Genomic DNA, 15000 nt, shown 5'->3' on the forward strand with positions numbered 1-15000 from the left:
TTTTAAGTCATCTCTTCACGTACTCTTAATCCGGAATAGCCTGAATCGAACGCACCCCAGTCAAAGGAAGGTCAATGTTAACCAGGCTTTCGGGGAGAAACTTTGACGCAGTGCTGAGGGAACCCACTTTCCACCAATCTGTAGCGGGCTGGATTTCCGAACTCAACGTCATAAGTAGGTTGAGGTTAAGGGTTTTTTCTGGGTACTCCAATTTTCCCCTGTCATCAAGAGCCAACACTTAACGGATTGGTACACTTCAATTTTAAGTGTAATTTCGGGCTAATCTCAGTCCTACTTAGCAAACTGGTCCTCACCAAAATACGGTTGACACATTATAATAAGGTAATTTTTTACCACAATTGCTTGTAATCTCGCAATCTGATTGGCTAATTTGCCGTTGTCGATCATGAAGAGTCTACACAATGCTGGACGTGGCATGATCGAGTCAATTTGTCAGGCAATATTGCGAGAAAGTTATAGACAACGCTTGCTCTTTTTTGGTCACGCTCTGAAATAAACACTTTCTTTAGCGTTGGATATTGTGGTAAAAAACAAATCGAAAGAGGTTCAGCGTTGTCTGTACTCTTATCGACAACGAAATTCGTCATAGCATTGGTCAAAATTTGTTGTGGACTCACTCGACTGCTCCTCGTGAGTTCACAACATTTTGACCACTGTGATGACGAATAGACCTTATTCATAAATGGCGGTCAATTTATAATTCTTTTGTCGAAGTGCAAATTAGCCTACCAAGCCTCGATACTATGCAGTGAATTGAAAAGATTTCTTGCGCTAAAATGAGGCTTGGTAGGCTAATTTGCACGTGGACAAAAGAATTATAAATGTGACCGCCATCTATGAATACGGTCTATATCGTCGATAAGAGTACAGACAACGCTGAACCACTTTTGATTTGTTAAATTACTATTCTATTTTCCGAGTCAATATGCAATCGATGTGAAATTACCATATTTTTTCTTTAGCACTTTCTCCTCGTTATGAGACAATCGGTTGCTTCCGAGACCAATTTGACCGGGCCATACCATCATTAGAAGAGCAGGATCCAACGTTGAATGGATTTTATACAGAAAGGCAAAATGCAATTGAAAAATGCTACCAAGCAGCAAAAACACGAAATTTCAGCGTCTTTGCAGTTCAAAATGGAGGATGGTGCGCATCCAGTGCTACAGCGTACAATACCTTTGACAAATACGGCACATCTACAGACTGTGGGTTTGACGGTGAAGGAGGGCCGTTGGCCAATCAGGTATACTATATCACAGGTGAGTGTTAATGGAATCCGTTTGGCAACTATAAATGCGAGGCCTGCAGGCTAAGATACAAACTATTGGAGCGGACTGTAGTCCCTGTGATAGCCTCCAGGTATGGTGAGTCGTTGCTGGCGGATATTTTGGGAATGCGTTTGTGAGTTTCGAGTAAAGCTCATTTCTCTTCAGTCCAAACTGAACAGTCTGCAATTAATTACAAGTTGCATGATAATGCAAGTAATGCAGGTCGGCACGCGACTGATCAAACCTGGGGCAAAGTATATTATTTTTGAGATAATCAAAGTATCGAAGGTAATTTTTGCCATTACATTTCTTTCTTTCTAGTAACGCCTGTGACTACTTTTCAATTGCCAACGCCGAAATGGATGGTGAAATCACAGCCAATGTACTAGGTTGAAATTAAAAATTCCTGGCCCTGATTAAAACAAATACAGTCAAATTCAACTCATGCCGTTGAGCGCGCTTTTTAATACAAAACAAATTTGACCAAAATCATACATGAAATTTTCGCCTCAGCGGCAATTGGCCGAAGCGGAAAATACCATAATACTATTTGTTTGTTCCCCCAAATTTTGAATAAGCGTTGCTTTTGTTTTCTCTTGGGACCATTACCGCGAATGTTAAACAAAAGAGTTTATATTACGCCTTTAAGTACAGTTCTTTTACAATCCAACACTTAGCATTTTTTGTGAAAAACAGAGACTAAACTGCTGTGTTTTATTGATCGTGAAATTAGGTTACAAAGTCGTTGGATGCTACGGGGATTCCATAACTTCATCATTCTCCTCCTTGGAAGACATGAATTCCATTTTAGATGGCTCTTATACCTCGCGGACGAATGCCATTGCTAAGTGCGCTGTAGCTACAATGCGAAAGAGCTTCAACATGTTTGCCGTTCAAGATGGAGGACGGTGTGCATCAAGTGCTACAGCATCACTGACGCAGTTTGACATGTATGAAAAATCGGATGGTTGTCTGCCCGACGGCAAAGGCGGATCTTGGGCCAGTCAAGTGTATTCTTTGGAAATATAAGAAAAATTTAGTTATCATATAAGTACTGAGATTTACTTACAGAAATAAGAGTGATGAAAAATCGTGTTATTTCAGTCACAGCCAGTCAGTAACGCGAACGATGAAATTTCACTCGTGAAAAATCATCGTTTGCGGCGTCTGATTCAACGAAAGTGATGATTTGAGAAACTACGTCATCCTTGGCGCGAAAACTTGCAAGCTGCCCTTTTATTTTCAAGCCTGATATCGGAAAGGTTTGTGGACGCAAGTTCAGTCGGTTGACAATTTCATTGCTGAACAACAGAACAAGGCCACCTTGCAAAAAACACAACGAGATGCTTGCAACAACGAAGTGGAACCACAGGCGCCCAGACGTTATTTGAGATTTACATACGTGACAGTATTGCGTTACGTTTTGAGCCATTTAAGAGAATGTATGAAACGGTTCGAAAATCGCTCTAAATTCAACTTGTAGTAAAGGATTTAAATAAAAGAAACTTACTTTAGTCTGCTCTTGTGTTATTTTGAAGTCTTCGTGGCAGCTGAGGCGTTCTAAAGTCGTTCTAAAGCCATTTTGACGATTTAAACTTTTCCAGGTTTGCTTTCCATTAAAGTGAAACGAAAGGCTGGCGACCTGGTCGGCCGACGGTTCGAACTCGAAGCTCCATAAATTCCACTAAAATGCTCGGAGCTCGCCAAAATTCCCTCACGGCAGCCATCGATAATTCTTCTTTCTAGTTGCTTCGCCTCGGATCCCAAGGTTTATCTTATCCGCCCGAAAAACGCTCCTTTTCGAACGCTGGCTGAACATTTCTGCTTCATTTTGATCCGTTACGACATAGGCAGCCCAAGCTCGCGTCACTACAGACAGCCGTTGAGAATTTAAACGCGTTTTAAGACTTTGTATGGGAAAATACAGTCGATTATAAAGCCCAAAAACCGTAACCATGGAGCTGTTACGAGAAGCCGCTGTGGGGATGGGGTAAGTGTTGTAATGACTGTACCTCATCGGGTGGAGTTAATTTGACCTCGGACCCAAGCTCCGTGTCTCGTGCGGCGATCATAAGCAGTTAAATTCATCAGCTATCGTGGAAATCGAAGCAGAAAATGCTCATTTCCAGCCAAGTGCGTGGGAATTTTTGTCTACGAAACATTCATGGAGGTTCGCAAATGATGTGGCTTTAGCTTTGAGTAAAAAAATCTTGGCTGGGATGGATTTTCGAGTTGCAAACCGCCTCTGAGCTGACAACGGTCGAAATCTTAGTGTGCAGCCTTGACTTCGTCTTAGAACATTGAAAACACGGACTTCGCGAAACTGTGAAATGAACTCCAAAAGGCACAAGAATACAGCAGAGGTGAGTCATTTTGATTCATTTTATTGAAGGAACGTTAAATTGAGCATTTTTTAGGCTTTATAATGGACTGTATTTTCCCATACAAAGTCTTATAACGCGTTTAAATTCTCAACGGCTGTCTGTAGTGACGCGAGCTTGGGCTGCCTATGGTTACGAGCCGGATCTTGGCCACGGATTTCAAAATCGTTGGCTTAGCGACCACCTCCAACACGACAAAGTCGCTCTCAGCCGTAGGGAGGCACAGGTCAATTTCCTCTATGCAAATTGGACCGTATCAGAGTCCCTAGGGAAATTACACCGGAAACGGCGGGAAACTCGCCGCTTGCAGAGAAGTAAAATGAGTCAAATATTACCATGCTAACAAGATAGTCGCACGTCGTTACTGTTCATTGGTTAGTTCTACTCGAGAGCACTATCTAGTGGCATTAATTTTTAGACCTTTTGGCATTCCCATTTCTGCCCACCAAAACAGTGCTTTTCAGCGCTAAAATCGCTCAGCAAAACTGTGCTTTTCAGCGCTAAAATTGCACAGTAGGTCTCAGTAAAACAGTGCTTTTAAGCGCTAAAATCACTGCTAAAATCGCTCAGTAAAACACTCGGGGTAAAACAGTGCTTTTCAGCGGTAAAATCGCTGAGTAGGTCTCAGTAAAACTGAGCTTTTAAGCGCTAAAATCGCTCAGAAACAGTGCTTTTCTTCACCATCGCATTCGTACACTCGATGATACAGGGCATTCGCAAGCTCTAACATTCGTGCACTAGACATACTAGCTTCGTTCCAAATCACCACAACCACTTTTCGAAGCTTTTCCGTGATTCGAACGTCACTTATTGCACGAAGAATAAGCTTTTCAGATGGCATGTCGGCAGCACCAAGAGCATAGTACGAGTGGGCTGTTGAAGCGATACCACGCTCGTAAACATGACAAGCAATTCCACTCGAACAAACCAGCGCTACTTTTAGACCACGTTGCTTACAATCTTCCCTAAAGGCGTTTACCATAGTCGACTTTCCCGTTCCTGCTTGGCCGGTGATAAGGATATTATACCCAGAGCTTGCATACTCTAAAATTTCACATTGCTCTTTCGTAAAGATCACATTCATCTTTGCAAATACTAGCTAATACTCATACGGCTATAACATGCCATCGCTACAAGCACTCGATCAGTTGTATACAATGAGTCGCTTCTCTGCAAGCGGCGAGTTTCCCGCCGTTTCCGGTGTAATTTCCCCAGGGACTCTGATACGGTGCAATTTGCATAGAGCAAATTGACCTGTGCCTCCCTACGGTTGAGAGCGACTTTGTCGTGTTGGAGGTGGTCGCTAAGCCAACCATTTTGAAATCCGTGGCCAAGATCACTCGTAACGGATCAAAATGAAGAAGAAATGGGCAGCCAGCGTTCGAAAAGGAGCGTTTTTCGGGCGGATAAGATAAACCTTGGGATCCGAGGCGAAGCAACCAGAAAGAAGAATTATCGATGGCTGCCGTGAGGGAATTTTGGCGAGCTCCGAGCATTTTAGTGGAATTTATGGAGCTTCGAGTTCGAACCGTCGGCCGACCAGGTCGCCAGCCTTTCGTTTCACTTTAATAGAAAGCAAACCTGGAAAAGTTTAAATCGTCAAAATGGCTTTAGAACGACTTTAGAACGCCTCAGCTGCCACAAAGACTTCAAAATAACACAAGAGCAGACTAAAGTAAGTTTCTTTTATTTAAATCCTTTACTACAAGTTGAATTTAGAGCGATTTTCGAACTGTTTCATACATTCTCTTAAATGGCTCAAAACGTAACGCAATACTGTCACGTATGTAAATCTCAAACAACGTCAGGGCTGCCTGTGGTTGAACGACTACTTGTTGCCTCGATGGAAGAGACTAAGGTTTTTGGAGGACAGTAATGATGAGTAAGCTTGACCTTAAAAGAAAAACAAAGAAATAAATAAAACTAGTCTTCAGTTTTATAATATCCTTTTCCGTCCTTTTGGTGAAATCTTGAAAAGAAAAGAAAATGTTGACGCGCTTTAACGTTATTGAGTAAATAAACTCATTTCATCGAGTACAAATTTTGAAAGAAGATGTTGAACTTTTAGAACCTTGGAGTGAATAAGACTCACTTCATATTGTCACATCTCTGTTGTCGTTAATGCTTGAAAGAAATCTCAGGACTTATGAAATAAACAAATAACTTCATGGTTGGTTCGCTCGTACCATTTTTATTCACACACAGTGTAGAATCCCAAACTTACTCGTTCGTTTGCGATTCTTCGCAACTTCAAAACCCACTTTCAAAAGTCACCCACATATAAGAAACCATCACCCCACGATGCAAATCTAATTTCTCCGGCAGAAAATCAGACGCCTCAAAGGGTCTATTACTGATATGATTCCCTTTTTAAGAGGTTTTTACAGCCGTCCGTGACTTATGCCAAAGAACGAACGACGTTACCGTCCAGTGATATATTTGAGTTTCTTGAAATGGTTTGTGAAGTACGATCAATGAAAATTGCATATGTAAGCTGCTTAAGTTAAAAACGTCGGTTTTATCAGATGTTATGGAAAATATAGATTTAAAGGACTCCTACAGACTGATTAGAGGGAACACCTGTTTTTTAACTTTGCAGAGCAGATTTCGGTAACCTGCACTAACGTCGTCAACATGATTCCGTTCTTCGAACACAGAAGGTACCCAGCACTGACGGTAATTGAAATTCTAGATCTGCACTTTTTTTGTGGCAAATACAGTAACTGTGATTGGAATCAAATTCGAGATACTTGTACGTGGGTTTACTGTTAACACAATTCTTCAAATTCCCTCAGGCTGTTTTTTTCTATATCTATTTAATGGGGAAAATACAAACGTCTATATGTGAAAATGGGATTGTATGACGTTTTGTAAAAAAGGTTAGTATTTGAGTAAACTATAAAACAGAAAAGTTTATATTTTTTAAGACTTTTTAAAGCAGATTGCATAGAACTGATAATAATTTTCTTACATATTGGGTCTTGTGCACTGATCTGTAAAATTAGTTTACCTTTATCAACCGGCCGCGACAGGGAAGGGGGGAGGGACTTTGCATATGAAGAGGGGGGGGGGGGGGGGATGCTGGTCGGAAATTCTGAATTAAACCCCTAAAAGAGACCATATTTTTAACATATTACTTATAGTTTTATATTTCTTCACGTGAAACCGTAAGTGAGACCTTCACGGCTACATATGGGCTTAATAGGATGGAACACCGTAAGTGAGGCCAAAATCTGAAATTTACACCCTTAAGAGAGACGACGATCATCCCCACCCCTTTCATATGCGAGTTCGGTTGGGGACCCGAAACACTACACGTATTCTTTTTAAACAAATACTGCCAACTTTAATATTTCAAGCCGTTACCAGACTGGTTGGACGATACAACCACTACAGCTCAAAAGTTTTCTATAAGGTAACTGATATTTCAAGCTTAAATGAGAAGTTGAATCGTGTCCTACAATTGATTTATGTTCAAACTAGTCTTTTCATGAAACACGTGAAATTTCCTTTTAGTATTTTTTGCAGCAGACTGAAAGAAAAGTCGTATTTTTAAATAGCTGCGAACGTCAAGACTTCAGGCGAAGAGTCGTGAAAGATCAAGTTCCAGGAAAATACAAGATATATGGTTGTCTGCTAACTACATCAAGCACCGCAAGGAGATTGAAAAGATACAACAGACTAAGATTTTTAAGGAATCAAGTCTCACAATTACTAAAACGTCCTTTTTTGCATGAAAAGACGAAGGTATGCCTTTCGGGGGGAAAAGACTGGTTAAAAGACTTAGTGGATCCTTTGTTTGTTTGTTTTTTTCGAATTCATTTCTTATTTGTTTCTATATTTATTCCTTATTCTGGTGACTTCAACGGATAAGGGAAAGAAGCCTCCAAGCCTAACTTGCATTCACGCTGAACTAATCAAATTCAAATCCATCACTGCACACATGATATTCACAGTAGATCTTGATCCTTAAGATCCAAATTACTCTGGAAGTTGCTGATGAGCGCTACATGACGCATCTTCAATTTGTCTATCGAGCTACGGTAGCGCAGACACTCTGGCCCCAGTTGTTCGGGCGAGGATAAATCGCTATCCACTGGATAATTCAATTGCTTTCGCTGGTGTTTATCCCCTGGATAGTGATTTATCTGGTGGATACCGTTGTGTTTTTTGACGTTCAGCACCCTCTTTTATTAGGTCATTTTCGGCTTCGTTAGTTGCTAAGTAAGCGCAGTTTACCGATTAGTTTCAGGAATCCTTCAGATAATACAAAGATTTAGCCAAATATAAAAGCGGAGCTCCCGTGTTATTTATTCTTACATTAAGTTAACCTGGCTTGAGCCTGCGATTTAATCAAAAAAAAAAATCAGTACCTGGTCAGCGGTGTACTTTAAAACAAAAACAACAGCTGAATTCGATGATTTAAACTTGAGCCAGCGATATAGGCCCTACTCTCGGGGGAGAAAAGTCCTGGAAGCGAGTTTGATTTGATGAGTGTTTATTTTCGGGTTATTTTTGGGTTGTACTATGGGCCGTGTTGGTGGAACAAATCGACAAAGTTGATCAATTACCTAAAGTGAGACCAATAAGCCGAATTTTCACTTTACGCCACTCGGGTCCCGGATGTAGCTTGGTATGAATTTTATGAGTGGTGCAATTTCCAGTAAAACACTCCTGTCTATATAATAAATGGTTGTAACCGGGAAAGTAAAATTCGTACTGGAACTCCGACATGACTAAATGAAAAATATTCTCGTATTTTCTTTTTATATATGTCCGAGAAAATGGAAGCAGAAAAAGGGGAGCATTTTTGGCAACCTCTGGGCATTTACCATTTGCACGGAAAATCCGGTTGGAATGGAACGCTCGTAAGAAAACGATTACAAATCAAAATGGCGGCTGGCTACATCTGCGGTGTCGGAAGGCGGGAAAAGAGGCCGAAGTGAACCGGTTTGAGTGGGAGTTTACAACTTGTACAGGATTTTTCCGGTAATTTCGGTTGAAACGAGAAAAGAGGAATACGTCTGAGGTTTTCTTGTTTTTTTTTTTTTTTTGGAAACTTTCCGGTGAAATGAGCTCATTGTTACATTTGATTTCCCAAGCGGAATTTTCGGTTTTTGTTGACAAATGGTAAATGTTCTATAAACACTGCTACGTAGCACCGGTCCGTATTACAAAATTCAGACTGCTCAGAGCACCAATCAGAATTCTCCTTTTCATTTCGGACCAGTTTGCCTATATAATAAAAAGTAACATGTTCTTCTTGTTTTCCTTCGCGCAGATTTCTTAGCTTCAAGTTAATCACTATTTGCCAGACGGAAACAGACTGAGAAGAGATGGAGTATTCTTCGACCAAGTGTACTATACTGGTTTTTGTGATAATTACTGAAATTGTTCTTATAGTCACAATTAATTTTATCACAATACTTGTTTTTGCAAAAACCCGATCTCTTCGTAAACCTTGCATGTACGTTATGGTCAATCTGGCACTTGCAGATATGTTAAATGGGGGATTTTCCGAATCGTGTTTTTTCTATGCTACCGGAGGATATTGCTTTTTTTGGAAGAATGAGCACATTAATTACAGTAACGATGTTATATTTTGTTTGATGCTTCTGTTTCCTGTCGCTTCCCTTGCAAATCTTGCGACAATTTCGCTAGAGAGGCTTCACGCAACCTTTCGACCATTTAAACACCGTGTCATTACAAAAAGGATTTACGGAATAGTTATAGCTGCTGGTTGGGCTCTACTTTTGTTATTAATGACTTTTTCCATTAAATTAGGAAAAGTTGAACAAGTTTATTACCTATGGAATTCAGTTAATGTGATATTTCTGTCTATTATCTGTGTTTCTTACGCAAGCATTGTTTTCAAAATTTATTGCGGACCACATCGCGTTCTCCAACAGCACCACCACGGCGCAGTCCTTAGAGAACGAAAACTGACCAAAACACTGTTGATTGTAACAGTTGCATCTTTAGTGACTTGCGTGCCAAACACGGTGAGGTCGCTTCTCCTTTTCTTTACTGATTTCTATAATACCATTTCTAGATTAACAGCTTTTTGGGTGGATTATCCGATAATTTTATTATTTTACGCAAACTCCCTTGTCAATCCTATTTTATATGCAACTAGAATACCAGATTTTAAAAGAGCTGTGATTTCACTCTTTCGCTGCCGTAGGCCACAGAGTCACATCAGGTCAGCGGTTTTTCATCGGCCGTTGCCTGACAATCGGGGGAACAAGTTAAACTAGAAAAAACGACGTTTAAAAACCGAATGAGCCGGGCAATTCTAATTGGGTTCACCTTTTGATCTGATCTAAAACAATCATCCTTTTTTACAAAACACGTTTGTTAAATTTGCTATAATACAGTGGCTGAGTTTTCACGACGGCAGTTCTAATTGGGTTCACCTTTTGATGTGATCTAAAACAATCATCCTTTTTTACAAAACACGTTTGTTAAATTTACTATAATACAGTGGCTGAGTTTTCACGACGGCAGTTGTCTTACTTAATATTCCTGAAAGTTGTTTGTTTGCAGACTTCGTTAAGGGACTCAAAAATGATACGTGTTCTCAAGGGTAAGATTAAATGAGGAGAGAGCAAGTGTCAATACAATGTAATAAACATAAAAAAAAAATAGCACGCCTGTTGTATTTCTCATTTGAATAACCGCAAGCGACTCCTCTTTGCCCGAAAGTAATTGCCAACTCGCTTAAGGACGGTGCCTACTAATTTAATATATTTTTGCCCGGTTTATGATTATGCAGGGAATGTAGATCTTAACAAGTGTTATTGAAATGCAAAAATAAAATTGGGGGTAACCACGCATTTTTCAAAGATAATTCATGAATAATATTTGTAAAAAGCTTTAAAATACAAAGCAATGTATGGCGTTCTTTCTCAAATGGAAGCTTCATTATCTCTCAAAAATGCATGGTTACCCCCAATTTTCTTTTTGGGTACCAAGAGTACTTACTAAGATCTACTTTCTCCGGATAGTTTTAAACCGCGCAAAAATATCCCTGTATTAGCAAGCATCACCGATAGGAAATCCGAGTATCTCGAGATGCGCAGGACGTATGCGCAATAACAATAGTAGGCATCGTCCTTAAGCTACCTTGTTTGGTGGCTTAACTTTAATGAGAATTCCATTGACGTTTGCCGACTCGTTTAATTAAACTGCTAGTGAAAAGACGGCCAGTGAGTCAAGAATGTAATCGGAGACTGTCTACTTAAATTCCTCAAACAAGGAAGGGAAAAATCACTGACCTGGGCGAACGTCGATTCCACGACTTCGGCATCTAGAAATCTCCGTAACTCCACTGACTATGGAAATTGTTTGGAGAGTGTAAGATGTGCTTTTTTTGACCCACAGTCGTTTATTTTTATTGTTACCAAAAAATAATTGGGTAATAATTCTCTCATTATATGACTAGCTCCGTGAGAGGGCAAGATGAACCAAATCCCGCGCTGTGATTGGCTACCCGAGTGGGCAAGATGGAGCTATACTGCCAACTCAGGATTTCTCGCTTGGTCCTGCAAGATCAAAGATCTTTTTTTTTTTTGGTGTTTTATCCCATATAATATATAGTTTATTGTTCGGTCAAGATGGCTGGATATATATATATTGGCATCGTTCTTTTTTTGCGTGTTTTCGTCTCGGTCCATAAACACGCAAAAAAAGAACTTGGCCAATCTCCAGCCATCTTGAATTCACGCTTGGTCAATAAGCCATAAATGCAAAACTTGGGATTAGCTGAAAAGGTCTGTAAAAACGCGAGTTGTACGCTCCTGTTTCGCACATTGTTGGTCAAATTTTAGAGCACTTTGTCACAGAAGGTACCCAGCACTGACGGTAATTGAAATTCTAATTCTGCACTTTTTTTGTGACAAATACAGTAACTGTGATTGGAATCAAATTCGAGATACTTGTACGTGGGTTTACTGTTAACACAATTCTTCAAATTCCCTCAGGCTGTTTTTTTCTATATCTATTTAATGGGGAAAAGACAAACGTCTATCTGTGAAAATGGGATTGTACGACGTTTTGTAAAAAAGGTTAGTATTTGAGTAAACTATAAAGCAGAAAAGTTTATATTTTTTAAGACTTTTTAAAGCAGATTGCATAGAACTGATAATAATTTTCTTACATATTGGGTCTTGTGCACTGATCTGTTAAATTAGTTTACCTTTATCAACCGGCCGCGACGGGGAAGGGGGGAGGGACTTTGCATATGAAGGGGGAGGATGCTGGTCGGAAATTCTGAATTAAACCCCTAAAAGAGACCATATTTTTAACATATTACTTATAGTTTTATATTTCTTCACGTGAAACCGTAAGTAGACCTTCACGGCTACATATGGGCTTAATAGGATGGAACACCGTAAGTGAGGCCAAAATCTGAAATTTACACCCTTAAGAGAGACGACGATCATCCCCACCCCTTTCATATGCGAGTTCGGTTGGGGACCCGGCCGAAACACAACACGTATTCTTTTTAAACAAATACTGCCAACTTTAATATTTCAAGCCGTTACCAGACTGGTTGGACGATACAACCACTACAGCTCAGAAGTTTTCTATAAGGTAACTGATATTTCAAGCTTAAATGAGAAGTTGAATCGTGTCCTACAATTGATTTATGTCCAAACTAGTCTTTTCATGAAACACGTGAAATTTCTTCTTAGAATTTTTTGCAGCAGACTGAAAGAAAAGTCGTATTTTTAAATAGCTGCGAACGTCCAGGCTTCAGGCGAAGAGTCTTGGAAGATCAAGTTCCAGGAAAATACAAGATATATGATTGTCTGCTAACTACATCAAGCACCGCAAGGAGATTGAAAAGATACAACAGGGTAAGATTTTTAAGGAATCAAGTCTCACAATTACTAGAACGTCCTTTTTGCATGAAAAGACGAAGGTATGCCTTTCGGGGGGAAAAGACTGGTTAAAAGACTTAGTGGATCCTTTGTTTGTTTGTTTTTTTCGAATTCATTTCTTATTTGGTTCTAGATTTATTCCTTATTCTGGTGACTTCAACGGATAAGGGAAAGAAGCCTCCAAGCCTAACATGCATTCACGCTGAACTAATCAAATTCAAATTCATCACTGCGCACATGATATTCACAGTAGATCTTGATCCTTAAGATCCAAATTACTCTGGAAGTTGCTGATGAGCGCTACATGACGCATCTTCAATTTGTCTATCGAGCTACGGTAGCGCAGACACTCTGGCCCCAGTTGTTCGGGCGAGGATAAATCGCTATCCACTGGATAATTCAATTGCTTTCGCTGGTGTTTATCCCCTGGATAGTGATTTATCTGGTGGATACCGTTGTGTTTTTTGATGTTCAGCACCCTTTTTTATTAGGTCATTTTCGGCTTCGTTAGTTGCTAAGTAAGCGCAGTTTACCGATTAGTTTCAGGAATCCTTCAGATAATACAAAGATTTAGCCAAATATAAAAGCGGAGCTCCCATGTTATTTATTCTTACATTAAGTTAACCTGGCTTGAGCCCGCGATTTAATCAAAAAAATCAGTACCTGGTCAGCGGTGTACTTTAAAAAAAAAAACAACAGCTGAATTCGATGATTTAAACTTGAGCCAGCGATATAGGCCCTACTCTCGGGGGAGAAAAGTCCTGGAAGCGATTTTGATTTGATGAGTGTTTATTTTCGGGTTGTTTTTGGGTTGTACTATGGGCCGTGTTGGTGGAACAAATCGACAAAGTTGACCAATTACCCAAAGTGAGACCAATAAGCCGAATTTTCACTTTACGCCACTCGGGTCCCGGATGTAGCTTGGTATAAATTTTATGAGTGGTGCAATTTCCAGTAAAACACTGCTGTCTATATAATAAATGGTTGTAACAACAGGCTGAAAAAGCAACTTTTAGACCAAAAGTTGCTTTTTAGTTTTAGTCCAAAGTTGGATTCCTTCGCCCTCATGAATCCAATGACCGTCTATATTTTCCGAATTCAAGAAAATTCCTAATGAAGTTCTTTGTTTTGTAAGCTGTGGAAACCCTGATACTGCGTATTTGCTCTTTCAGACTCTGAAAAGTTTTGGAAAAGCATCAATTGAAGTAATAGTTGTCTGACAAAGTCAGTTGAAATGATCCAAGTATGGGCTATATAAGCCTAAACTTATGAACAAGAAAAAGCAGCGTGTTACAAAGTGAGAGCGTAACAAGGCCCCCTGCAATAAGCTCGTAAATTAAGCTCGTAAATGAAAGGTACATGTAAAACAAAGGCCAAGAAGTTAGAGATAAAGAAACAAGAAACAAGAGCACGATAAAGATAAGGGTGTCTGTTCGTTAGGTGATTCTTCTTGTTCTGATATTCTCTTCGTCATGCTTTTTGGTCATATCTCGAATAGAAACCTAAACAATCCATAGTTTGTCAAAAAAACCACTCTGCAAGGGCAGCTCAATAAGCAAGGCGAATTGACTTCGTTTGGGTGGGAATAAAACCATTAGTGGACGACGATCGATCACTTGTTCGCGCATGGAAAGGCATTCTGTGCTTTACGTAACCTGTTTTCGCACTTTAGACGTCAATTTCTCAAGCTAGTTTCCACAGTTTAATTTCCGACAATAGAGAATCGCTTTGAGTTCCACATGTTGCCCTCTAATAATTCAAGGTTCAAGTTTATCGATTCTTACCTTTTTTTTTTCTAATCGGCGAAACACGGAGCGAGTCAAACACCCTAGAGGTCCAAGGGTGTGAAATTGCTTTTGACGGTCGGGTAGGTGGGTACTCCTTTTTTCCCCTCTTCCAACACTTGATTTGATTTTCTTCGATTTAATGCGTCTCTTAATTATTGTGGTCAGCTAGACAAGATTGAGCCTTAAAGGGAACCTCCACTAAGACAAGAAAATAACTTCAAATCACAAAACATAATTCTTACAATAAAAATTGTCCGAACTTTTTCCAATGAAAGCGTTTGTATCCAAAATAAATGAATTTCAAAACCGCTAGTTTTGGTTTTCAAATTTTCCGAGCACCTCCGTCTTGAATAATTAGGGCGTGTCATGGTTGCCCTATTGTCTCAAAACAAAAAGTGTTTGTGTGAAAAAAATAAGGGCAAACGTAAAACGTTTGAATTATTCAAGATGGCGGCGCGCGGGAAATTTGAAAGTGGTGAATAATTGATTCTTAAGTCTATTTTTTGATCCATACACTTTTTCGGAGAATATTGTCGAGCAAGTTTATGGACCAAGTCTAAATAGTGAGGTCCTTAAACTTGCAAAAAAGGTACGAGGCCAATATATATTTTCCCAGTACGGACCGAACTGGCCAGTTCAATAAGGTGTTTATTAT

General features: G+C 39.8%; 3 protein-coding genes and 1 long non-coding RNA gene across 6 annotated transcripts in view; 3 read left to right on the forward strand and 1 right to left on the reverse strand.

Annotated features, from left to right (window-relative positions):
• Positions 1-3177, forward strand: part of LOC137970952 (uncharacterized) — a 29378-nt gene extending 26201 nt beyond the window's left edge. The window contains exons 6-7 of the mRNA XM_068817631.1: positions 963-1283; positions 2026-3177. Of these exons, the coding sequence (XP_068673732.1) occupies positions 963-1283; positions 2026-2321 (617 nt within the window). The 3' untranslated portion in view covers positions 2322-3177. The remainder of the gene's footprint in view (positions 1-962; positions 1284-2025) is intronic.
• Positions 3178-4331: 1154 nt separating this feature from the next.
• LOC137970959 (ATP-dependent DNA helicase pif1-like) lies at positions 4332-4757 on the reverse strand. The gene has a single exon (XM_068817644.1). It carries the CDS (start codon positions 4755-4757, stop codon positions 4332-4334), a length of 426 nt encoding a protein of 141 aa, XP_068673745.1.
• A 1489-nt stretch (positions 4758-6246) lies between these two features.
• Positions 6247-10278, forward strand: LOC137978876 (uncharacterized). Of its 2 annotated transcripts, none has more exons than XR_011118228.1 (3): positions 6247-6349; positions 7234-7420; positions 8955-10278. It is a non-coding gene; the product is annotated as an uncharacterized lncRNA (long non-coding RNA). The 2 variants fall into 2 exon arrangements; XR_011118229.1 differs by lacking the exon at positions 6247-6349 and adding an exon at positions 7050-7088.
• A 1923-nt stretch (positions 10279-12201) lies between these two features.
• LOC137978885 (histamine H2 receptor-like) overlaps positions 12202-15000 on the forward strand; it is a 4382-nt gene continuing 1583 nt past the window's right edge. Inside the window, exons 1-2 of one of the 2 annotated variants that reach the window (XM_068826004.1) lie at positions 12202-12268; positions 12414-12534. The gene's annotated coding sequence lies outside the window, so the exon portion shown is untranslated. Of the gene's footprint in view, positions 12535-15000 lie in introns of both variants that reach the window. The other variant, XM_068826010.1, reaches the window with a different exon arrangement.

The sequence above is a fragment of the Montipora foliosa genome, chromosome 1 (genome assembly GCF_036669935.1).
Source record: "Montipora foliosa isolate CH-2021 chromosome 1, ASM3666993v2, whole genome shotgun sequence".
Classification (NCBI taxonomy): domain Eukaryota; kingdom Metazoa; phylum Cnidaria; class Anthozoa; order Scleractinia; family Acroporidae; genus Montipora; species Montipora foliosa.

Coding starts and splice junctions, on each gene's coding strand:
- LOC137970959 (XM_068817644.1), bottom strand. CDS start 4,757: ATGAATGTGATCTTTACGAAAGAGCAATGTGAAATTTTAGAGTATGCA.